Here is a 22,423-nt window from a genome sequence, read left to right as displayed (position 1 = left end):
TAATGAAAGGAGAGACAACTCCAACAAATCGATCTGTGTAATAACATTAATGGAAAACAAAGATGTGTTGTGACGTAGAATGAGTGAAGACAGCTACATGCAAGTCGTAGAATGCAAAAAAAGAGAGTAAATGAATCAGATAAAACTATAGTAGAAACATTATAGTGAACACAGAGCGGGGAAGTGCGTGTGTGTGTCTGTGTTTTACGTTCTCTTGTTAGGTTCGAAGACGTATTTGATCAACGAATCTTTGATGGAAAGCATCTCTGGAAACTCCTTGCTGAGCTTGGCACCATCCATCTCGTTGTTGCTCCGTGGAGCAACAATGACCTTAGCCTGTTCTTCCAAATTGAAGTTGGACCATTTGAAATCAGGCTCGATGTAACTCTTGTACATCTCTAATATCTCGTTGTGGCTCACCACTCCTGGATTGGTGAAGTTCCATATTCCCCTTAGGTTCCTCTTCGCCATCTCGATCGAGATTGGTAAGAGTTCATCTAGTATGGTCATGCTGTTTGGAATGTTCACCACTTTGTTGTAACGCGAGATCTTCGTGATGAAGTTTCGCGGGTTATTTAAGTCAGATGAGATTGGCATCCGCACTCTCAAGGTGCATACGTTGTCAAATTCTCTTAGAAGCTCTTCCACCTGGCAAAAATAGAAACAAGAGGATTTTTTATGGACAGAGTTCAAGAGACTGAGGATCAGATGTGATTTGGTTATGTGATATTATCTTACCATTGCCTTTGTTTTTGAGTAGAAAGAACCAGTGAAATTCGGTTTATCTTCTTCCTTAAAACCAATCCCTGAACCTTCTGGATGTGCAGCGTCATACTCGAATATACAACCAGTGGCAAAGTTCATCATCAACAGATCATTCTCTCTGCAAACATCTGCAAGAGTCAAAGTTCCAGCAACGTTGACTCGGATGGTTTCAGTTTTGTGAGATTCACACCAGTCAACATTGGGTCTCCCAGTTAAACCAGCGGCGTTGAAGACATGACTTGGTTTGATGCTGCGAATATCTGCGATGAGAGAAGCTCTATCCTCTAGTCTTCCTTTTCCATACTCGTAAGGAATCCCTTGTTTCTCACATAGTTTTCCCAGAAGACCACCGAGCCACCCAGTCTTCCCATAGATGAGGAACTTCAAGGATCTTTTGTCTCCGGAACAACCAGCCTTGGTGGGAGTAACCACCGTGAATGTCTGATTACCATCTGCATTCTTGTGCTCGTCAGAGCCATCAGAGTGTCGGTCACCGGGCATCATCAACATCCGTGGATGAGGAAGCAGAGCTCCAGAAACATCGCCCCACCACTCAGGGTTCTCAGTATACCATTCCATTGTCTTCCTCAGTCCTTCTTCCCAATTGGTTCGCTCACACCATCCTAATTTCTTCAGCTTCTGGTCATCGAGGAAGTACCTCTGGTCATTGAATGGCCGGTTTTCCACATACTGAATGGTGGAGTCAGGGTCTATCCCAAAGAGTTTACTGATGTCATTAGCCACATCAATCACTCTCCTTTCTCTCGTTGTCCCTATATTGTAGACATGGTTAACTTCCCCTTTGTGAAGAACAACCTCAAATGCCTCAGCAACATCTTCGCAGTAGAGATAACTTCTCACATTAGATCCATCTCCGTGGATTGGGAGAGGCTTCCCATTCATGGCCAAGAGGATGAACTTAGGAATCAACTTTTCAGGAAACTGGTTAGGACCATAAACATTGTTCCCGCGAGTTGTTATAACCGGCAACCCATATGATCTACCATATGCCATGACAAGCATCTCAGCTCCAGCTTTAGTGGCGGAGTATGGATTAGTTGGGAGCAACTGAGAAGCCTCGTGATTACCCACTGAAGCATCCTCATCAGTCTCTCCATAGACCTCATCAGTACTCACATGGATGAACCTCCTGATCTGGCCAGTGACTTTACAAGCTTCCAAAAGGACATGGGTACCATAAATATTGTTCTTGGTAAACTCAAAGCTATTACCGAAAGAATTGTCAACATGGGTTTGAGCAGCAAAGTGCATAATGGTGTCGATTTCTTCAGTGATGAGAAGGTAGTTGACGAGATCAGCACTGGCGATATCTCCTTTCACAAACTTGAAGTTGGGAGAGGATTTAGAAGGATTAAGGTTCTTCAGATTAGAACAGTAATCAAGCTTGTCAAGCACAACAATTTTGTAGTCAGGGTAGCTGCGAACTAGTCTGTTAGCAACATGAGAGGCTATGAATCCAGCAGCCCCAGTGATGAGGATGTTCTTAGGCTTATATGTAGCCATCTGCAACATCAAAACCCATGAAAATTCAATTCAGAAAAGCTTCATTGACAGACGAAACAGCACAAGAAAAACTTCATCTTGCGACATTTAATCAAACAGTTAGACTACACACTAAGCAGAACCATTCAAAAATCTATCCTTTTTTACAAAATTTCACTGTGTGATTCAGTACAATCAAAGTCATGAGATTCGAATTGATAAAAGGACAAGCTACAACTATTAATCCAAAATTCGAAATGATCAAGGAAAAAATAAGGCAGATCTAGATCCAGAAGTATGTATGACAAATGTAGCAAATCCAAATACGCTAAAATTTCCCAGATTTAGCAGCAGATCCAGTGGAAAACGATGAGAAAGCATCATGAACCGAAAAAAAAAAAAAAACTTCAGGATACGGCATCAAACGCAGAACGAAGACGTACAATAACGAATTGAGCTTAGAGATTTATAGAGAATTGAGGGAAAGAGAAAGAGTTCACATACCGGATCGATTCAGATCAAGATGAAGATGAACCCAAGCTTGAAGAATATGCAGAGATGGATTAAAGGAGGGAAAAATCGAGGAGAGGAGAGAGATCAATGGAAATAAATAAAAAAAGGAGTGTGAAGAAAGAGAGGGAACGAAGGAAAACGAATGAGCGTCTCAAATGAGTAATTTTGAGACAGTTACGGAGAACCAGTGGGAGACTACGCAATGACCAAATTACCCATTACTACTACTACTACGCTTTAGAAATTAATTTCATCACACATTCAAACTAAACAAATAGTTAGAACAAAAATTACCATTAATAAAATGGTAATAAATAAAATGATAATTTTGAACACATCGACTACTCATCTATGATTTGTACCGAAAGATGACTAAAAAAGTTTGTTTTACAAAAAAAAAAAAGATGACTAATTTTTTTTAATACATTTTACAATTTGGTTTGATTTGGACATCAAGTTATTTTTGTAGTCTATATTTTGGTATATTCTTGGTGGCTAAGAAATATATACATATGCTTTAATTATATTCCAATTCATAAGATTTAGTCTATCTCAACTTGTTTTAATGGTTTTTCTTTTCCCATGCACGTTGATATTATCGTGTAAAGTGTAAACTTTTGCTAGGAAACCACTTTCTCTAGTACCAAACTAGTAGAAAGCATTTTTCTCCTCCAATAAATCACTTTTAATTAACACTTCAAACACCGTCTTTACATTGTTTATTTTATAGAATTCCACCTCGCTAAGCAAGTGCTGCTTTATATAATTAATTCCATCTCCAATGTTATCTCCATGCCAACTAAAACAATAGAAGAAGCAGCTTTCATCTCCCAATGTCGTCTAACGAAATCGCCCCTGTGGATCCTACCGATGTTTTTCTTGATATGGATCCCATCCTCCCGGAAGATTCGCCGGCAACCAGCTTGTTCACGAGACCCCTCGCTTTGAAAGAACAATATGTGTGGGAGCCCTATGACAGCGAGAAGCTTCCGGAGACATTAGCCTCAGGGATTCAAAGGTTTCTTCGTGTAGCAAACTTGGTTGAGTCTGATGATCCTCGTGTTGCTTATCTATGTGAGTTTACTTTACTCTCGTCTAATTCCCTAAATTTGAGTACTACTTTAGGATTTTCTCTGTTTTTGAGTCGAAATTCACGCTTTCTTGTTAAAGAATCATAATTTATATGTTAATCTTTTTATTTTTTCTGGTCGTAGGCCGTTTTTATACTTTTGAAGAAGCTCACCGCATTGACAGTAGATCTAACGGAAGAGGTGTACGACAGTTCAAAAATTCTCTTCTTCGAAGGCTAGAGAAGGCAAGTCACCTAAGAGTAGAAAACGTGACACTGATTCTAGCTAGTTTCTTGATTTTTTTTAAGATATGACCGATCATATGAATGGTGTGGATCAGTCTCCGGATAATTCATGAAATTTCTAACCTTATATATTAAGTTGTTATGTTGTTTGTCTTGATCTTTAATTTGTTTACTTGTAGTAGGATGACGAGTTTACTATAAGAAGAAGAAAGGAAATAAATGATCATAAGGAACTCAAACGTGTTTATCATGCTTACAATGAATACATCATCAGACATGGTGCATCATTCAATTTGGATAATAGGTATATATATATCCTCCATTTTTAAAAAAATCTACTGACTATTGCTAGTTCTAGTTCAATTTCAACGAACCAACATTAACCTATGGAAATTTATCTGAATATAGTCAGCAAGAGAAGTTGATAAATGCACGCAGCATTGCTTCTGTTTTATATGAAATTCTAAGGAAAATCGAATCAAGTATGGGCCGTGCCTCAACCCCAGAAAGTATACAATTAAACCGGGATGAGGAGATTGGTGAGCTCCTTGATATGGACACCTCAATGGAGGAGACCAACAAGATAAATTCGGACGAGACCTTTGTCGACCAAAAAGCCGAGTTGGTAGTTGAGAAGAGCAAAGTCTTAGAGGACGAGAGACTAACTCAAATGTTTCAAGGAGACCACCAATATCTCACCCAAGATGAAAAAGATGACATATACAAAGAGGTGACACTTTTGAATTTTTAAAAATTATTTATTTTCTAACAATAATTTTATAAGTTATCAACTAACTTTCTTTTAAAAGTATTTTTTTGGGGGTTTTAGGAGGTTCAAATAAAGAAAGACAAACGTTTTGCATATGGATCAATGAAGGCGGTTCCATCTTTGTTTTACGAAGATAAGTATCTCGAGACACAAGAAAAGTTGAACAAGCTGGAGAAGAAGATTGAAGAGATGGAGCTGAAACTCAAGGATGTCGACTTTTGGACTAACATGATGCAAAACATGTTTCCAGACCAAGTACCTCCATCTATGAGAGCAAACCAAACCGATAACAACAAAAACGACAAACTAAGCCTTTAAATTTTATCTTCTATCTAGTTGTTCTATTCCTATGGTTTGTAAGACACTAAATATTTACATTTAAGTTATCTTTGAACTTATGTTTTCGAATATTTAATTAGTTTACAAATTATATTTTTGTCTACGAATTGCATGACAGGAAAAAAGAGAGAGATCTAATTCCTTAAAACATATATTCAAAATACGGATCTATTTGATAAAAGAATAGAAAAGTAGATCAAAGTTTTATTTTAAATATGGAAAATATTAATAACTAGAGTATGTATGGAATTAATTTTGTATAGATACTGCTTGGAAATATAATCCATTTTGAAACGGTAAAACAAAAAGAATTTATTATTTTTAATGTAAGAGAAGATTTTTCTTTTTTAACCATCGTAGTTGATAATCACTTTTTTTGCGGTGCATATGGCACACTACCGATGGAGCTGGCTTGTTCAATAATTTAACAACAACTTCTACCTATCAATTCTCAGCCACACTTATTTTTTAACCCATGCGTTTTTTTTTTTTTATTGTACGATTCAAGGAAATTGCGACAGAGGAAATATTTGCACGTTTAGAAATACACAAATTATTTGTTGATGTCTACGTGATGTGATTTATTGATTTATGTATCTCAAACTTTTTCGGACACATTCATCATAACTTGTTAACTTTTAATTCGACAAGGCCTGGTCATAATTATTTAGAAAAATAACAAAACTAGACACATTTGATTACTTAGGTTATATATTTCTCCTTTTGACAAAAAAAAGGTTATATATTTCTCCGTTTAATTAAATTATATAATGAATAACATCATATTCAAAACCAAGACATTCAGAGCGCCACAAATATTTTAAAATCAATAGCAAAAGTCTCCTAATGACTTTTCTTTTGCTTAATTCACGTGTTTTTCTGGTTAATCTAGTTGATATTTCTACGTAATTGTTCAAAAATAAAATATATTCTACGTTACATTATAAATCAAATATTTATTTTATTTAATGCCGTATACATTTTGTATACACCCGAAATCGAATGGTATATATAATTTCTGAAAATTGGATAAGCTTAAGTGCTTAGCCACTTGATTACTACAATGTCGTAATTAGATCATTCACGTAATTAAAATTTAAAACAAATGTTCTGAATGGTTGGTGACAGACTGACAGTGACTAATGGATAAACTCATGTGTCTCGCGCTCGATTATCGGCTTATTACATGAGTTATGTTATATAGGTTATAATGGTTATTGTAAAGAGAAAGGTTTAAATCTGTTTAACCAATCAGCTTAATGAAGAATAAATGTGTCACAAAGTAAAAGTCAAACCCATTGAATACATATATAGAATAGAAAAATTCGTGATATTAGCGTAACGTTAGCTAGATTGAAAGATTGATTGTCCCACGCTTTGTTATACAGATCGCGTGGCGTCGTACTTTAAACATACTTCAGCGAAACAGCGACATGGCTTAATCAACTATATCATCGGTAATTTGATATATCAATAAAGTGATTTATCGGAAAAACGTTAATTTCTTCACAAGTTGGAGTATATGTATTCACTCGCGTACGTAAGTTATAATTTCAGATAACGTAGATAATAACTTCACTCATAATATAAATGATTGTACTTTAATTGTAATAATGAGCGTATGAGTAGCGTCTCGCTAGGATAGTATACGTGTTGACCAAATTGAGAGGCAAATCCGCAAATGAGATCCTGAAAGAAGAATAAGTTTATGATGGTTTTCTGGAAACCAAATGGGATTTGATCACTCGAAGGGTTTTATTAACGATGCTCTTAAAAACAGTATAATTGTTATAAAAAGAAAGAAAGTGTAATTTACGTGTGCCATTGGATTTTCTTTTTCCTTAGGGTTTTAAGATTATGATGAGTGACTCAGCGCGAGACACATGAGTTAATCCCGAACGCTTGTTGAAGTAGACTAGAACATACGACCACCAAATGTTAATTAATATTATTCTATTCTTTATCATTTTAAAATTCTAAGAGAATGTCAAATGTAGACCACTCAAAAGAAAAAAAAAAGAAGCTCCAAACTCAATCCAAAAAACGAGAAAAATTGATTGGTCAGCAACTATTTTCAGATAATCAAGTTGAGATCAATGTCGACGGGGATCAACGTTACAGCTCAGGCTATAAAACAGAGAAGACATATTATTTAAGTGTCTCTTTTAGGCATGATTTTCAAAACCTTTCGAGTTTTTTCAATCTTTTTAATCAATGGGATCAAATTTCGAATATCATTAAGACTTTTAAGAGAATTTTTAGACCATTATGCATATGTTTACCTTAATTTTTTCATGATCTATATTATTTTAAATGGAATTTATTAACAAATATGTATAACGTTACGACACTTTTTCGTAATTAATTTGTTTGTAAGATAGTTAAACAGTAGACAAAGCCAAATATGGACCGCATATATATAGTCGTACACATTCAGCCTTTTGCTCCTTACCTTTTTAAGAAAGTCTTCTTTTAAGTTTCTGGGTTTCAGTTTTTTTTTTTTTAAAATAAAAGTTTCTATAAGAAGAAATCTCGTCTCTGTTTAATTCTCTCTTTAACGTTTTGATCCGTTTCCATAAGAACATAACAGAGCAAGAAAAAAAAGAAAGCACAAGCTTTGTTGTTCTGAAGAGAAAACAAACAAAACAGAGAGTTTAAGACAGAGAGAAGCTCATGGATGTTTTTGCTTTCAATGCTTCTTTATCCATGTGTAAAGATGTTGCCGGAATCGCAGGTAATAACTTTATCCTATTCACTGTTTTTTTTTTGTTTGGTAATTTTAAGCTAATTGTGGTAAAACCCAATATTCAAATTCCTTTTTTGATTCCATGTAATATATATAACTAGATCTGGCTTAGGTTCCATGAATATCCCCAAATCAGTATATATTTTGGCCATTTTTGGTCCGCATATTTTCCTTTTCTAGGCACTGAAACAACGTTAATAAGATTCAAATTTGTTTCTGAATTTTGTCGGAAAAATTCTAGAAATCTGCTTCTGTAGAGTCCAAATTGATGCAATTCACAAACAAAGATAGAAACTTTTTTCCATTTGTTAATATCACTGTTTCATTTGTTCTTCTGTGTTCAGGCAACATATTTGCATTTGGACTCTTCGTTTCACCAATGTGAGTTCTTCTTATTCACTTATTCGTTGTATGTATTAAACAGAGTTTTTCTTTGTCTATGGACTTGACTGTTTTTTCTTCTTTCAGGCCAACGTTTAGGAGGATCATGAGGAACAAATCGACGGAGCAATTCTCCGGTTTACCATACATTTACGCTCTCTTAAACTGCTTGATCTGCCTTTGGTATGGCACACCTTTCATATCACACAGCAATGCCATGCTTATGACTGTGAATTCCGTTGGAGCTACGTTTCAGCTTTGCTACATTATCCTCTTCATCATGCATACAGACAAGAAGAACAAGGTTTTTGGATTGTTTCTACTTCTTACTCACACAAACAAATTATTGTTTTTTTTTCTAACTCTAAATCAACATTTTGATCATGGCAGATGAAGATGCTTGGTTTGCTTTTTGTGGTGTTTGCTGTGGTTGGAGTGATTGTAGCTGGAAGTTTGCAGATACCTGACCAGCTCACACGGTGGTACTTTGTCGGGTTCTTGAGCTGCGGTTCTCTTGTTTCAATGTTTGCCTCGCCGTTGTTTGTTATTGTAAGTTCCCAAAAAATGTCAACAAATCTTTTCAAAATATATATGTAGCTTTCTTGATTGCCTGACTTGTTTGGTCTTTGCAGAACCTAGTGATTCGGACTAAGAGCGTTGAGTTTATGCCGTTTTATCTCTCGCTATCGACTTTCTTGATGAGTGCTTCCTTCCTTCTTTACGGGTTATTCAACAGCGATGCCTTTGTTTATGTAAGTTACTCAACAATATTTCCTATTGGAATCTCTGTTTTCTTTCATTAGATAGTACTAATTACAAAACTTGTTGTTTTTTTGGCCACTCAGACACCAAATGGAATAGGAACGATTCTTGGCATTGTGCAGCTGGCTTTGTACTGTTACTACCACAGGAATTCTATAGAAGAAGAAACAAAAGAGCCTTTGATTGTTTCTTACGTGTGAGGTTCGCGCAAAGAAGCAAATTTATAGTGGGGAAATTAAAAGAAACCAGAAAATGTGGTGACATCAAGATTCTTTGTTGTTGTTGTTATTGTTGTCTACTCTGTGTAGCTCATTGTGACTATCTACCGGCTTTCATTCTCTCATGGCGTGAAGATGTTTATTCTCTCTGCTTCTGTCATGATCGAAGGATGGAAGTCTTTTTCAGTTTTGATGGCTCAATTGCTGAAGATTATGTGAAGACACATGACAGATTCACTGGTGTACGTGGGTTTTGTTTTTGTGTGGTGGAAATCTCATGGTGGGTCGATAACGTTTGTCCATATATTGTTTGTTTTTTTTGAAGATTACTCTATTTTTTTGTTCATAAGATTTTTTTTCTTTGATATGGAAATCTCTGGTGGGTTGATTTGAAGACGTTTGTTAAGGATTATTCTATTTTGTCTGTTCATAAGATTTCCACTTTCTCTGTCCCTCCAAGCAATCAAAAAGACACACACACAAAAACCATCTAAGTTGGAGCAAATTGTCTGTTCATAAGATTGTGCTTTTCCTTTGTACCTCTAAGCAATCAATAACACACACAAAAAAAACAAAGGAAAGAAAATTTGCATCTACATCACTTAAGACATTGATACATACACATTTTTTTAGCGCTCTCAGAATCTGACCTTTAATTTCATTGTGGTTTATAACTTGTAGTACACGAAACTTCAAGAGACTTCCTTCTAGAGAAAATCACTGTCAAAGCAAATCTCTCAGAGTTGTTCTTACCACAGAACTCTGTTTTACCTACAAAAACAGCAATGACAAGAACTTATATCCATCTCTGACCAAAACCAAAAAACACTTTTGTTGTTAAATTTAGGTCAGGAGTAAATTAACACTCACTTTTTCTTGAAGCTGAGGATGATGACGCGGATGGCCACATTCATCATACAATATAAGGCCGCTAAACCGAGGCAATTCACATTTCTCACCCATCAGAATTGGTCGCTGCCAAACCGGATCAACCGCATTAAGACTCCTTTCTTTAACCGCAAGCAATGGTGGCTGCCGCCTTGTTTCCATCTCCATCCACTTCGCAGCAGAGCTCCAACAAAAAGAACCCATCAACGTTCTTTTCACTTTGCTCCACTTACATTTCCTCTTTTCCTCCATAGTCCTTGACCCAAACGCTGTTTCAGACGCCCACTCTGCGTCTGCTACTTGCTTCCCTCGAGAATTGCGGTTGAGAAACGCTGCGGCTATGCAGAGTAGCGTTACCGCAGCCGCTGTTCCGACCAAGATCACAACGGCTTCTTTCGTAGTTAGCTTCAGTTTCTCCTCCAACTTCCACAAGGCTTCCATTTTTTGCTAAATTTGGGGTCTTTTTTAGTAGTCTATCTTGAGAGCTAAGTATATAGGTGAAATTGGTGAGCTTCATGTGAATTCCACCGTTATAGATTTATTCATCATTATGGTATTTATAACCTATAGTTTCTATATACCCATCAATAAAATCTTTCATCTCACCTTGTTGATTCATTGTGTTGGGTATAGATATAAGTGGGGTATTAAATATATCCGTTGTAGTCTTCGTAACGCAAACTATATAAATTTATTGTGCATACGAAAAAAAATTAAATGTAACATTTGTTATTAGTCGTATGATTGTAACGTTTTGTATGATTGTAAGGTTTTGGAAAGTTGTGTAACCTTCCGTATTGTTTTTAAGTTGAGAGTTAATCAGGAAGGTAGTCAAAATTTTGGTTCAAGATTAGCAAAGAAATGAATGATCAAATTGTAATCAGGTAGGTAGTCAAATTTTGATTAATTTTTTTTTAAGATTTGAGGTTACTTGCATGATTTGTAGTATGGAATCTATATAGCTTGTAGGGACAGAAGGTTTTGATGAGATCACGAGCCATACAATGTCTATTCATGTTCTTGTTGGGTGGACCTAGTGGACCTTGTGGTACCACAAATTAAAGATGAAGGATCAAATTGAAACATCCAAAACATTTTGGTGCAAATTGAAACTCAGGTAGTATCATGGAGATATAATGTGTAAATACAAATTACTAAAAGGAGTAATTTAAAATATTACTATTAGTAAACGAAACCTCCGCTTTATCTACTTTTCCGGCGAATTGGAAGGGTTTTGATCTCCTTGAGCAAATCGGAGATTCTTTCTACAGTTGTGCGAACGTTCTTATAATAAGTTTTTAGTTGATCGATCTCCGATTTAGTGAACTAGGCGTCATCTTAAGAACCCTAATTTGTTTTCTCCGGTTGTGAAAACTTCTGTTGTTCGTCGTCGAAGGTCAGTTCGTGATTCTGAGTTTGTACACCTTTTCGTTTCCTCTGTTGGCACTCGAATTTTCCAGGAAGTGAAACTAGAATTTGATTCTGCGTAGTATTGAACATTAAGATAATGTCTGGAAGAAATCGTGGACCTCCTCCTCCATCAATGAAAGGTGGATCTTACAGTGGTTTACAAGCTCCGGTTCATCAACCGCCTTTCGTTAGAGGCTTAGGAGGAGGACCAGTGCCTCCTCCTCCTCATCCTTCTATGATTGATGATAGTAGAGAACCTCAATTTAGAGTAGATGCAAGAGGTCTTCCTCCACAATTTTCGATTCTGGAGGATCGTCTCGCTGCTCAGAATCAAGATGTTCAGGGCTTACTCGCTGATAACCAGAGACTGGCTGCGACTCATGTTGCGCTTAAACAGGAGTTAGAAGTTGCTCAGCATGAATTGCAAAGAATAATGCATTACATTGATTCCTTGAGAGCTGAGGAAGAGATTATGATGAGGGAGATGTATGATAAATCTATGCGATCCGAAATGGAATTGCGTGAAGTCGATGCTATGCGAGCTGAGATTCAAAAGATCCGTGCGGATATCAAAGAGTTTACTTCAGGTAGACAGGAACTAACGAGTCAGGTTCACCTGATGACTCAAGATTTAGCTAGACTTACAGCAGATTTGCAGCAGATACCAACGTTAACTGCAGAAATTGAGAACACAAAGCAAGAGCTGCAACGCGCAAGGTTTTGACCAGTCTCTTTTTTAAGATTTGCCTTTGTTCATATTGATGATAATGTGTATGTTAAGCTGTGATTTCTGTTTTGTAGAGCGGCTATTGATTATGAGAAGAAAGGGTACGCGGAAAACTACGAGCATGGCAAAATTATGGAGCATAAATTAGTTGCAATGGCTCGGGAACTGGAGAAGCTTCGAGCAGAGATTGCTAACTCAGAAACGAGTGCTTATGCTAATGGTCCTGTTGGGAATCCTGGTATGATAAACTTGAATAAGTGTAAACCTTTATAAGCAGTCACCACAATGCCTATTAAATGCACAAGTAGAAAGGAAAACTAATAACTAGCAATAGACAGTCGATCAACAGTTGAATGCATATAGCAATGTTAATCAAAAAACATGGTTTTGATCAGGTGGAGTTGCTTATGGTGGTGGATATGGAAATCCTGAGGCTGGGTATCCTGTGAATCCTTATCAACCCAACTATACCATGAATCCAGTAAGTTATAAAATTTTGACTTTTTATATTTTTTTACATTGCGTGTGCATAGTAGATGATATGTCTGAACGCACCATAATTCTCTCTACACAGTTTCACACTTTGTTTGAACTTTGAATTTAAACCGAATTTCAGTAGCCAATAGTACAGCCTAAAGTTCGAACAAGTCAATCTGATGTAAAACGGAACTGGCTTAATCGATTTATTAGACCAATCTAAGTCAACAATGTGAGCTGATGTCGATGAAACCTGTGACAGAATATGTAACTGAACAACATCTATCTTCATATATCTCCTATTCTTGTAGTTTTAGGTGCATACATTCATACACATGTAAAGTAATGTGCTGATATGATAACAATGCTGGTTCAGGCACAAACAGGCGTTGTTGGCTATTATCCTCCTCCTTACGGACCACAGGCTGCGTGGGCTGGTGGCTACGATCCGCAACAGCAACAGCAGCAGCAGCCGCCACCACAAGGACAAGGACATCGATGAAAAAGTCAAGATTCAAAGTCAAAGTCGCCCATTTTTCAAGCGACTCTCATGAAATTAAAGCAGCCTCCCTTTTGTATACTCTGATAGTCTCTGATAGATTGTGAACAAAGCCAACATATTAAAGTGTTGTTAAGTAAGAAACTTGGAAACCACAGTTTTTTTAATTTAAATAAGCCCATTAACATCTTCAATGGACCGAATAAAGGCCCATAAGAGACCACCTCCCTCGCTCTTTTTAACAATTGGCGGGTAAAATTCTAAAATTTTAGTTTCAGTTGATGAACCAAAAACAGAAGAAGAAGAAAATTAACGAAATTTTAAAATCGGAACAAATTTCAGAAATTTGGCGCACAAAGAAGTCAATTGGCGGGTAAATATCAATTTCTCATGCCTTTAATTTCTCCGAGATCTACGACTGTTCCATTCACACAAACCCAGAGATCTGAAACTAAGAAGCCATGGATGCTCAATATCAAGATCTACCTCCTCTCAAAAGATTAAGACTGTTGCAGAGAGATCTCGAAGCTGCTCAACAGCACCAGCTACCGAACCAACCGGAGATGAAGTCGTTGCAGTTGCCGGCAAAGAAGAGGAAGCAGACTCGTGTTGATTATGACGATGACGACGCAGAGAACTCCAATCCCACCTATCATTGTCTTCCGGCGAAGAAAAGGATCTGGGCGATTGATCCCGATCTTCTCTCCGGTGGTGGTAACCCCTTTTCGCCTTTTGATCTAAATGTAGAGTATAAGCCTTATGTTGAAGAGAAATCAATTGAGAAAAAGTCAACTCTAAATGTTGAATCTAGTCTAGAGGTAGAAGAAGATGATGATAAAGAGAATATAGATCCTCTAGGGAAAGGAAAAGCTTTAGATCTCTCTGATAGAGAAGTAGAAGATGAAGATGGGATTATGTGTGCTGTATGTCAAAGTACAGATGGTGATCCATTGAATCCAATTGTGTTCTGTGATGGTTGTGATTTGATGGTTCATGCTTCTTGCTATGGGAATCCTCTTGTTAAGGCTATTCCAGAAGGTGATTGGTTTTGTAGACAGTGTTTATCGTCGAAGAACCGAGAAAAGATCTTCTCTTGCTGCTTGTGTACAACTAAAGGCGGGGCGATGAAACCTACGAATGATGGTAGATGGGCTCATATTACTTGTGCGTTGTTTGTTCCGGAAGTTTACTTTGAGGATCCTGAAGGAAGAGAAGGGATTTGTTGTAGTGAGGTATTGAGTAAGAGATGGAAAGATAGGTGTTATTTGTGTAAGGTTAGACGCGGTTGTGTTATTGAGTGTTCGGAGATGAGATGTAAGTTGGCTTTTCATGTTACTTGTGGGTTAAAGGAAGATCTTTGTATTGAGTATCGTGAAGGGAAGAAGAGTGGTGGTATTGTTGTTGGTTTCTGTAATGAGCATACCAAACTTTGGGAAAGGGTAAGATTTGTATCCAACTTTCTTCTGATCTGTGTAGTTGTGGATGTTTTGTATAGGGCTCAATTTTTGATGGTAACTTTTTTTTGTCAGCAACAGGAAAGTGGAAAGTACAAGATTGTTGCCAGAGAAGAAGATAAAAAGTAGGAGAAAGCTCAAGGGCCATGACCTGAAGACCATGCTTTTTTTGCTTGCAACTCTGAAGCTTCCACTCATGTATTTGATTGTTTTAAAACGTTTGTTCTTCTTATTTATCTGATTAGTGAGAGTAGCTGATCCTAAATGCTATCAAGTTTATTATATTTTTGTGAAAGAAATGTTGTGTTTCAATCTTTGGTCTATCTAATTTCACCCTTCATAAGAAAATGATGTAGCCGTCTCGAAACAAACTCTCGATACATTTCTTACCCGAAATCTGGTTAACAAAACGCATTGGTGTCGCCGTCTCGAAACAAACTCTCTGACAATCAGAACTGAAACAACGGACCAATCACTTTGTCTTAGCTATCTAAATAAGCTCATTGCAGGTCCAACTTTTTTCGCGCAGATTTGCATCCAAAACTTCACTTATGATTCACGAAACGGAAAAAAAAACCCAGAAATCTACAGATGAAGAAAAAATCTGAAAATTTTTGCCAAAAAAAATTTGGACCATTTCTCGATTTATGCGTGTCATCCTTGCGCAGGGGCCATGCTAATCTTCTCTGTATCGTTCCAATTTTATCGGATGTCCCCGAAGGGACAATCACTACTTCGTCTCTAACCATATATAAACTCAGCTGCTTTCTTTACCTAAGCGCTGTGGTACTTTTGAAGATTGTTAATAGCTTAAATGGGCCTATTTTAGAAAAAGGCCTATCCCTCGCTTCCTTCTCAAGCCCATTTATATTATTGAATTTTTTCCCAACTAAAGATTTTATTTTCTTATGCAAGTCTCACTCACACTCACGTAAATTTCAAATATAATCGTGGTGGAACTAAAACAATGACCGTCTCGTTTCTACGGATCGAGATTCAAAATTGTTCTGCCGGAATTTTGAGATTTCTCCCACGGAACCCAGATTTATTCGCAGCTATAAAGCCTTCTTCTGCTTTAGCATCTTTATATTCGACTGTTTCTGGGCAAATCGAAGAAAACCCGAAGAGATACGAGCACCACAATGTTGCTACATGTATCGCCACATTGCAACGCTGTGCACAGCGCAAAGATTACGTTTCCGGCCAACAGATCCACGGTTTCATGGTTAGAAAAGGGTTTCTGGATGATTCGCCACGCGCCGGCACGAGCCTCGTTAACATGTACGCTAAGTGTGGTCTCATGCGGCGTGCGGTGTTGGTCTTTGGTGGATCCGAACGCGATGTATTTGGTTACAACGCTTTGATTTCTGGGTTTGTGGTAAATGGGTCTCCTTTGGATGCGATGGAGACGTACAGAGAAATGAGAGCTAATGGGATTTTACCTGATAAGTATACATTTCCTAGTTTGCTAAAAGGAAGCGATGCTATGGAGCTTTCTGATGTTAAGAAGGTTCATGGATTGGCGTTTAAACTTGGGTTTGATTCCGATTGTTATGTGGGGAGTGGCTTAGTTACTTCTTACTCGAAGTTCATGTCAGTGGAGGATGCTCAGAAGGTGTTCGATGAATTGCCTGATAGAGATGACAGTGTGCTTTGGAATGCTTTAGTTAATGGGTATTCACAGATTTTTAGATTTGAGGATGCTTTATTAGTCTTTAGTAAAATGCGTGAAGAAGGTGTAGGTGTGAGCAGGCATACCATTACAAGCGTCTTATCAGCATTTACTGTTTCAGGGGATATTGACAACGGTAGGTCAATCCATGGCCTTGCGGTGAAAACGGGATCTGGTTCTGATATTGTTGTGTCAAATGCATTGATTGATATGTATGGGAAGAGTAAATGGCTAGAAGAGGCAAACAGTATATTCGAAGCAATGGATGAGAGAGACCTGTTTACATGGAACTCTGTTTTATGTGTTCATGACTACTGTGGTGATCATGATGGAACATTAGCTCTTTTCGAAAGGATGCTTTGTTCTGGAATCCGACCTGATATTGTTACATTGACAACTGTTCTGCCCACCTGCGGTCGTCTAGCTTCACTGAGGCAGGGCAGAGAGATTCATGGGTACATGATCGTCAGTGGACTTCTAAACCGCAAATCTAGTAATGAATTTATACATAATTCTTTGATGGATATGTACGTGAAATGCGGGGACTTGAGGGACGCTCGGATGGTTTTCGACTCAATGAGGGTTAAAGACTCAGCTTCTTGGAATATTATGATTAATGGCTATGGTGTGCAGAGCTGCGGTGAGTTAGCTTTGGATATGTTTTCATGTATGTGCAGAGCCGGTGTCAAACCCGATGAAATCACATTTGTTGGGTTGCTACAAGCGTGTAGCCACTCTGGTTTTTTGAACGAAGGGAGAAATTTTTTGGCACAGATGGAGACGGTATATAACATTCTCCCAACAAGTGATCACTACGCTTGTGTAATAGACATGCTTGGCCGTGCAGACAAGCTAGAGGAAGCATATGAGTTAGCAATATCAAAGCCCATTTGCGATAATCCTGTAGTCTGGCGGTCAATATTGTCATCTTGTCGTCTCCACGGGAACAAAGATCTCGCACTGGTGGCAGGAAAGCGGCTACATGAGCTCGAGCCAGAGCATTGTGGCGGTTATGTATTAATGTCTAATGTTTATGTGGAAGCTGGGAAGTACGAGGAAGTGTTGGACGTTAGAGACGCAATGAGACAACAGAATGTGAAGAAGACACCAGGTTGCAGCTGGATTGTGCTCAAGAACGGTGTTCACACGTTCTTTACCGGCAATCAGACTCACCCGGAATTTAAATCTATCCACGATTGGTTAAGCCTAGTGATTTCTCATATGCACGGTCATGAGTATATGACGGTCGACGACTAATTTAGGTAGACATCAGATATGTTTGTAACCATTGAGTAATAATTTACTATTTCTGTTGTGCGAAAGACAATAGTTTACGGACTATAAAAATCTACGAACCAACCACATCTTAGGACTTGTAAATTCTTTGGCCATTGCTCTGTTTTATTAGCCAAGAGGTCAATTTGTACTAACATCAACTTTTTTTTGTTGTTATCCTTTCTTCTTTTTGACATAGTGAAAAACAACGTCCTGATCTTGAAAGACCACAATTAGTCTCTTCCCATAAGATGTCACCTGGATGATCCAGGCTTACCGGAGCAGTTTCCGAGAGCACATTTGGATTTCGTTGAGACGTTTGGTGGGGTTAAAACTGAACCATTTTTATTACAATCTCAAATGTGTTCAAATCAGGCCTGATCGAATAATACTTACATTACATAACGACTATAACAAGAGGAGTTTCTGGCAATAGCCAACAGCGCCAATGTGCTAAATTCTAAGACATGCCATACCCAACAGCTCCAATGTTCCGGTGTGCTGCTACTGCAACCGCGGCGGCTCCAGCAGGACCATATTGGGATTGTGCATGCAACAGCTTAGCATCAATACCCACCTTGTGTTGTGATTGGACATAAGGGTTTGGGTTCAGCTCAGCTGGTTTGGCAGAGTTGCATTGGGTGGGGACAAACTGCGGTTTTGGCTGAGATGCAGCTTCTGTACCACTGCGCTTCTCTTGATTCATGGTGTTTGGAAGGAAGTAACAGTTAGGAGATACGGTCTGTGGAGGGAGTACTGTGCTTCTGTAATATGATGTCCTTGCATCATAGGACGACTCTTTGAGGTTTCTGTCATTTTCATAAGTTACAGATGATTCCACAACACGGCCTGGTTTACCTGTTAGACATAAGGAAGGCGATTGACTTTGAGAACAATACTGTGCATCTATTTATGATTTTAACTGTGATGGGAGATTGCTACAAATTTTCATCCCCAGAGAAAAAGTCAATTACATTCATAGATAATAATTCGGGAATTACCTGATGGTACTCTTGGTGGAGGCCCTAAAGGTTTAGTTGAATATGCTGAAGTTGATGGAACCACTCCATTTCTTGAAGGTTCGATAGAAACACGTCGACTGTCTGATGCGTTTAAACTGGGTTGAGCGTTGGAGTTTACTGCACTGGAATGAACTGCAGATCTACGAAGATGAAGAGGTAAATATTAATCACAAGTGTCATACTGAATCAACAGAGATGTATGGTATGAATGGATGAGAAAACATACCGTGGAAGTGAAGCATGCTTCCTGTCTGGAGGTATGACTGGCCCACTTTTGCCACTATTTTCCTCTAGGTACGCAAATTGTTTCCTCAAATGACCGATGGCACTGCAATGTAAAATTGAATTAATCAGTTAAATGATTAACAAGAGAGTGCAGTGTCTCGCATTTATTTTGCTATGAATGACATGACTATGGTTTATAAGGGGAAGACGTAACAAACCTAGGATATAGAAAACTTGAGCCTTCAGAGTTCATATAATCCTTGAGCAGCTGTGGATGGTATTCCAGTATCTCCCTGTATATTAGTTCTCTAATGTCATCCTTTGTCAACCTTCTTCTTTCAAACTCAAATTCCATCTTCGAAATCGGCTGACAAGAGGGTTCTCTTTCAACCTTAGCAAGGCACTTAAAATAAGGATCAGCCAGCGCCTGTCAAAGAACATCACAGTGTTAACATCACCATGTAAGGAGCTGAAATATGAACTAGAGCTTACTGCACTAGAAGCAAGTCAGTTGTTCTAATAGGGACGAAAGAAAAAGAATCTACTAGTAACAACTGACAATATAATGACAGAACACACACCTCTGCAGCAGTCGGCCTATCCTTTGGATCAAAAGCCAACAGTCTTTGCAGAAGACGCAATGCTAAAGGATCTGCGTTAGGAAACTTTTGCGAAAAGGGGACAAGATTTTTCTTCCTCATTTCGTTCAAATATTTTCTAGCCTTTTCATTTCGCACCTGCATTAGAGACATATTATTAGTCTCCTCCCAGCAGAAAAAAGAACTTGGTAATGTGGAAGCAAAAAGAACATACCCCAGCAATGGTCTCTGATTTTGGTGTGCCAAGAAGATCGGTAATCAAGTCTAACTGATGGACAACACTTTTTCCTGGAAACAAAGGCTTCCCTGTTAATACCTCAGCGAAGATGCAGCCAATGCTCCAAATGTCAATTGCTGGAGTATACTGCAAAAGATAAAAACTGCATATTAGAATATTGAGCGACCAATTCTGACAAAAGTGCCTAGGCTACCTGAGGTTGAACACGAATTATTTTCATGTGTGGGTGGTTCATTCTATCTCCAATAGGACACAACTCTAACGTGTAACAACCACACAGAAAAATGGAACAAGCATACAAGGAAGGAGAAGAAGAATTACAACAACCTTAGAACAGAATGATCCACAGAGCTCAGGTGCCCTGTACCATCTTGTGGCAACATAATCCTGGAACAAAAAAGACAAAGAGAAGGAAATCAAAAACACTGGAGAGATTACCAGAACTGAATTAACAGTTTACAGCAAAATGTGTAGACAAGGGTGCATACCGTCCAAAAGACTGTCGTAGGTGTATCATTAAACGACACTCTTGCAAGTCCAAAGTCACAGACTTTCAACTTGCAGTTTGCATTTGCCAGTATGTTCTTGGGTTTAAGATCACGATGGTAAACATTAGCTGCATCCAAACAGAATCCAGTTAAATCACGAAGTTTACGAATCACCTCAAATCTGAGAGAGGGAAAAAAGGATAGAATTTTCACCTGTATGCATATACTTCAAAGCACGAAGCATCTGATAAAGAAAAAACTGGTGATGCTCACGAGTCAAATCATCATTAGCTTTGATGACTTGATGAAGATCTGATTCCATGAGCTCAAAAACAACATATATATCTTTAAACTCCCTCTTAGAAGGCGGAAGCATGATACTTTTGATTTCAACTATATCAGGGTGCCTAAGAAGCCGTAGAAGCTTAACCTCACGGAGAATACGAAGAGCATCAGAGACATGCTCAAAAACATCATTAATCTTCTTAATAGCAACTTTCTCTCCTGTTTGTGTATCAATAGCTGCACATACAACTCCATAGCTTCCTTTCCCAATAACTTCAAGAATCCGATAACGATTAGCATCACCATACTCAGTGAAAAACTCCATCTCTTTCATGTTCTGAAACATAGCATTAGCAAATAAATTATCAAAAATCGTATGTCAAGAACAAAGGAATCATAAGGTCCTCCGATGAATAAGAAGCAACCAACCTTCTTCTCCTGAGTTTTTTGCATCCTCTTCAAATCAAATTTAAACTCTATCGTCTTCACACCAAAAGATCAATACCGCTCAACAACTCTATCGTCTTCGTCAATTTCAAAAAATTCAATTTAAAAACCCCTCGATGATCTCTATGTAGAGATCGCAATTAAAAAATATGACTAATCAAAGAAAATGGCAATTCTTCGAATCACAAATTTTAAAAAAAAATCACAGAAACCAAAACCCGATCGAGATTTAAGAAAAAAACCCTAGATTCTCACAAGAACTCCGAAAAACAGACGAACTCTATCTACACAGAGTCCGTGAACAGAGAGAGATGAGAAAATCTAGAGATCTTCAAGATCCAGCGATCGGAGAAAAGACGGATAGGAAAATAAAAATCTGAAGATGAGAAATGTTTTTATAAGCAATGTGATTTCTTTTTAATTTCCGTGTATTCTAATTTTGTTGTTTCTTCAAAAAAAAAAAGAAGAAGAAGTGATTTTCCTAAATTTAGCAATTTTCGTGGTACTTATTGGGTACGGGGTACAGGTCACGAGGAATGATATGGCAATTTCGTAATTTAATAAAACTCTGAGGGTTGATAGTTTTGTTAGGTCCACTGTCGGTGATCTTTTTGAAATTGACCCGTTGTGAGGCAACTACCGATGGACCGGTTTTACTATTTAAAATATTTCTATGTTGCAATTTCAATATTTTTAGGTGTCACCCTCAAATTATTTCACTCATAAAAATTCAACCACTATTTTCTTAAAAATACATTATGTAATATTTATTGGTAATTTTGATTTTCTATCTAACTTTACCAAAAGTGTAGATCTCAGAGCAGTTAAGTCGTTATTAGCTTGATCTCTGTCATTATAAATGGTAATTCAATAAATTTGATAAAGATAAGATAACATATTAAATTGATCTCTGTCATTATTAATGGTTCAATAAATTTGATAAAGATAAGATAACATAATAAATCCGACAAGTTTACATAGCAGTAAAACTTACCTAATCATCGTTAACATTAATTTCACATGTGTTATATATGTATATACACATGTCGCAAATTTAATAGTATGATAAAAGAGTTTTTAGTTTTTTTTTCTTGTATAATGTATAGTAGTGATTAAGTGTCAAAATAGGATAATGACATCCGCAAGTGATCTGCGACCTTCCTTAGTTACTGTTGTTGCCGCTACAACGTTAAGCTCAAGGTAAATAAAATTGTAACTTACTTGCAAGTCTTCGTTGGGCTCTCTTTCAAGTGTAACATAAATAAATAACAAAATAAGTATAATATTACTTGTGAAAATTAATTATTATCGATGTCAAGGTCAAATTTATGCAAATGATCGATTGTTTATACTGTATTTGAGTAATTAATTAATTTGATAATAAAAAAAACGAAGAGACTAAGTTT

General features: G+C 37.5%; 8 protein-coding genes, 1 long non-coding RNA gene and 1 other non-coding gene across 14 annotated transcripts; 5 read left to right on the top strand and 5 right to left on the bottom strand.

Annotated features, from left to right (window-relative positions):
- Positions 1-4: 4 nt before the first annotated feature.
- On the bottom strand, positions 5-2,975 carry RHM3 (rhamnose biosynthesis 3). Of its 2 annotated transcripts, none has more exons than NM_001338136.1 (3): positions 2,773-2,975; positions 739-2,596; positions 5-648 (listed from the first exon to the last, which is right to left on the bottom strand). In NM_001338136.1, exons 2-3 carry the CDS (start codon positions 2,296-2,298, stop codon positions 205-207), a joined length of 2,004 nt encoding a protein of 667 aa, NP_001326092.1. In that variant the 5' UTR covers positions 2,299-2,596; positions 2,773-2,975; the 3' UTR covers positions 5-204. The 2 variants fall into 2 exon arrangements, with proteins under 2 accessions (NP_001326092.1, NP_188097.1); NM_112340.4 differs by having other exon boundaries at positions 739-2,289; positions 2,773-2,972.
- A 535-nt stretch (positions 2,976-3,510) lies between these two features.
- Positions 3,511-5,303, top strand: AT3G14780 (callose synthase). The gene is made up of 5 exons (NM_112339.4): positions 3,511-3,855; positions 3,996-4,096; positions 4,279-4,400; positions 4,505-4,826; positions 4,926-5,303. Exons 1-5 carry the CDS (start codon positions 3,615-3,617, stop codon positions 5,181-5,183), a joined length of 1,044 nt encoding a protein of 347 aa, NP_188096.2. The 5' UTR covers positions 3,511-3,614; the 3' UTR covers positions 5,184-5,303.
- Positions 5,304-7,117: 1,814 nt separating this feature from the next.
- AT3G02995 lies at positions 7,118-7,362 on the bottom strand. The gene has a single exon (NR_140960.1). It is a non-coding gene; the product is annotated as an other RNA (long non-coding RNA).
- A 13-nt stretch (positions 7,363-7,375) lies between these two features.
- Positions 7,376-9,746, top strand: SWEET2 (Nodulin MtN3 family protein). The gene is made up of 6 exons (NM_112338.5): positions 7,376-7,938; positions 8,295-8,331; positions 8,419-8,635; positions 8,722-8,880; positions 8,964-9,083; positions 9,177-9,746. Exons 1-6 carry the CDS (start codon positions 7,878-7,880, stop codon positions 9,291-9,293), a joined length of 711 nt encoding a protein of 236 aa, NP_566493.1. The 5' UTR covers positions 7,376-7,877; the 3' UTR covers positions 9,294-9,746.
- A 27-nt stretch (positions 9,747-9,773) lies between these two features.
- On the bottom strand, positions 9,774-10,731 carry AT3G14760 (uncharacterized protein). Its single transcript, NM_112337.3, has 2 exons — positions 10,182-10,731; positions 9,774-10,082 (listed from the first exon to the last, which is right to left on the bottom strand). The coding sequence occupies exons 1-2, from the start codon at positions 10,638-10,640 to the stop codon at positions 10,035-10,037; spliced, it is 507 nt and encodes a 168-aa protein (NP_188094.2). The 5' UTR covers positions 10,641-10,731; the 3' UTR covers positions 9,774-10,034.
- Positions 10,732-11,325: 594 nt separating this feature from the next.
- Positions 11,326-13,533, top strand: AT3G14750 (structural maintenance of chromosomes domain protein). Its single transcript, NM_112336.5, has 4 exons — positions 11,326-12,326; positions 12,411-12,574; positions 12,732-12,817; positions 13,190-13,533. The coding sequence occupies exons 1-4, from the start codon at positions 11,707-11,709 to the stop codon at positions 13,313-13,315; spliced, it is 996 nt and encodes a 331-aa protein (NP_566492.1). The 5' UTR covers positions 11,326-11,706; the 3' UTR covers positions 13,316-13,533.
- A 36-nt stretch (positions 13,534-13,569) lies between these two features.
- On the top strand, positions 13,570-15,076 carry AT3G14740 (RING/FYVE/PHD zinc finger superfamily protein). 2 transcript variants are annotated; one of them, NM_112335.3, is made up of 2 exons: positions 13,570-14,751; positions 14,848-15,076. In NM_112335.3, the coding sequence occupies exons 1-2, from the start codon at positions 13,774-13,776 to the stop codon at positions 14,893-14,895; spliced, it is 1,026 nt and encodes a 341-aa protein (NP_566491.1). In that variant the 5' UTR covers positions 13,570-13,773; the 3' UTR covers positions 14,896-15,076. The 2 variants fall into 2 exon arrangements, with proteins under 2 accessions (NP_566491.1, NP_974313.1); NM_202584.1 differs by having other exon boundaries at positions 13,657-14,751; positions 14,842-15,019.
- Positions 15,077-15,382: 306 nt separating this feature from the next.
- U6-1 lies at positions 15,383-15,483 on the bottom strand. The gene has a single exon (NR_141593.1). It is a non-coding gene; the product is annotated as a U6-1; snRNA (small nuclear RNA).
- Positions 15,484-15,733: 250 nt separating this feature from the next.
- AT3G14730 (Pentatricopeptide repeat (PPR) superfamily protein) lies at positions 15,734-17,902 on the top strand (the record flags this gene model as incomplete). Its single annotated transcript, NM_112334.2, has 1 exon — positions 15,734-17,902. One exon carries the CDS (start codon positions 15,734-15,736, stop codon positions 17,693-17,695), a length of 1,962 nt encoding a protein of 653 aa, NP_188091.1. The 3' UTR covers positions 17,696-17,902.
- A 135-nt stretch (positions 17,903-18,037) lies between these two features.
- MPK19 (MAP kinase 19) lies at positions 18,038-21,479 on the bottom strand. 3 transcript variants are annotated; one of them, NM_112333.3, is made up of 10 exons: positions 21,000-21,479; positions 20,499-20,907; positions 20,286-20,413; positions 20,125-20,184; positions 19,774-19,923; positions 19,542-19,697; positions 19,179-19,387; positions 18,962-19,063; positions 18,715-18,875; positions 18,038-18,571 (listed from the first exon to the last, which is right to left on the bottom strand). In NM_112333.3, exons 1-10 carry the CDS (start codon positions 21,021-21,023, stop codon positions 18,174-18,176), a joined length of 1,797 nt encoding a protein of 598 aa, NP_188090.2. In that variant the 5' UTR covers positions 21,024-21,479; the 3' UTR covers positions 18,038-18,173. The 3 variants fall into 3 exon arrangements, with proteins under 3 accessions (NP_188090.2, NP_001326969.1, NP_001326968.1); NM_001338135.1 differs by having other exon boundaries at positions 18,715-19,063; NM_001338134.1 differs by having other exon boundaries at positions 18,038-19,063.
- Positions 21,480-22,423: the final 944 nt, after the last annotated feature.

This window comes from Arabidopsis thaliana, chromosome 3, assembly GCF_000001735.4.
Source record: "Arabidopsis thaliana chromosome 3, partial sequence".
NCBI lineage: Eukaryota > Viridiplantae > Streptophyta > Magnoliopsida > Brassicales > Brassicaceae > Arabidopsis > Arabidopsis thaliana.
Note: the sequence above shows the minus strand (reverse complement) of the source record. Positions and strands in the feature narration are given on the sequence as shown.

Excerpts from the sequence above, each read along its gene's own strand:
- RHM3 (NM_001338136.1), bottom strand. The coding sequence starts at position 2,298 with ATGTTGCAGATGGCTACATATAAGCCTAAGAACATCCTCATCACTGGG. Across the intron at positions 649-738 it reads ACTCAAAAACAAAGGCAATG|GTGGAAGAGCTTCTAAGAGA; the intron begins GTAAGATAATAT and ends TATTTTTGCCAG.
- AT3G14780 (NM_112339.4), top strand. The coding sequence starts at position 3,615 with ATGTCGTCTAACGAAATCGCCCCTGTGGATCCTACCGATGTTTTTCTT. Across the intron at positions 3,856-3,995 it reads TCCTCGTGTTGCTTATCTAT|GCCGTTTTTATACTTTTGAA; the intron begins GTGAGTTTACTT and ends TTCTGGTCGTAG. Across the intron at positions 4,097-4,278 it reads TTCTTCGAAGGCTAGAGAAG|GATGACGAGTTTACTATAAG; the intron begins GCAAGTCACCTA and ends TACTTGTAGTAG.
- SWEET2 (NM_112338.5), top strand. The coding sequence starts at position 7,878 with ATGGATGTTTTTGCTTTCAATGCTTCTTTATCCATGTGTAAAGATGTT. Across the intron at positions 8,636-8,721 it reads ATACAGACAAGAAGAACAAG|ATGAAGATGCTTGGTTTGCT; the intron begins GTTTTTGGATTG and ends TGATCATGGCAG. Across the intron at positions 8,881-8,963 it reads CCTCGCCGTTGTTTGTTATT|AACCTAGTGATTCGGACTAA; the intron begins GTAAGTTCCCAA and ends TGGTCTTTGCAG.
- AT3G14760 (NM_112337.3), bottom strand. The coding sequence starts at position 10,640 with ATGGAAGCCTTGTGGAAGTTGGAGGAGAAACTGAAGCTAACTACGAAA. Across the intron at positions 10,083-10,181 it reads ATCCTCAGCTTCAAGAAAAA|GTAAAACAGAGTTCTGTGGT; the intron begins GTGAGTGTTAAT and ends CTGTTTTTGTAG.
- AT3G14750 (NM_112336.5), top strand. The coding sequence starts at position 11,707 with ATGTCTGGAAGAAATCGTGGACCTCCTCCTCCATCAATGAAAGGTGGA. Across the intron at positions 12,327-12,410 it reads CAAGAGCTGCAACGCGCAAG|AGCGGCTATTGATTATGAGA; the intron begins GTTTTGACCAGT and ends TCTGTTTTGTAG. Across the intron at positions 12,818-13,189 it reads CCAACTATACCATGAATCCA|GCACAAACAGGCGTTGTTGG; the intron begins GTAAGTTATAAA and ends ATGCTGGTTCAG.
- AT3G14740 (NM_202584.1), top strand. The coding sequence starts at position 13,774 with ATGGATGCTCAATATCAAGATCTACCTCCTCTCAAAAGATTAAGACTG. Across the intron at positions 14,752-14,841 it reads ATACCAAACTTTGGGAAAGG|CAACAGGAAAGTGGAAAGTA; the intron begins GTAAGATTTGTA and ends TTTTTTTGTCAG.
- MPK19 (NM_112333.3), bottom strand. The coding sequence starts at position 21,023 with ATGCAAAAAACTCAGGAGAAGAAG. Across the intron at positions 20,414-20,498 it reads TTTGAAGTATATGCATACAG|CTAATGTTTACCATCGTGAT; the intron begins GTGAAAATTCTA and ends GTTTGGATGCAG. Across the intron at positions 18,572-18,714 it reads TCCACCAAGAGTACCATCAG|GTAAACCAGGCCGTGTTGTG; the intron begins GTAATTCCCGAA and ends TATGTCTAACAG.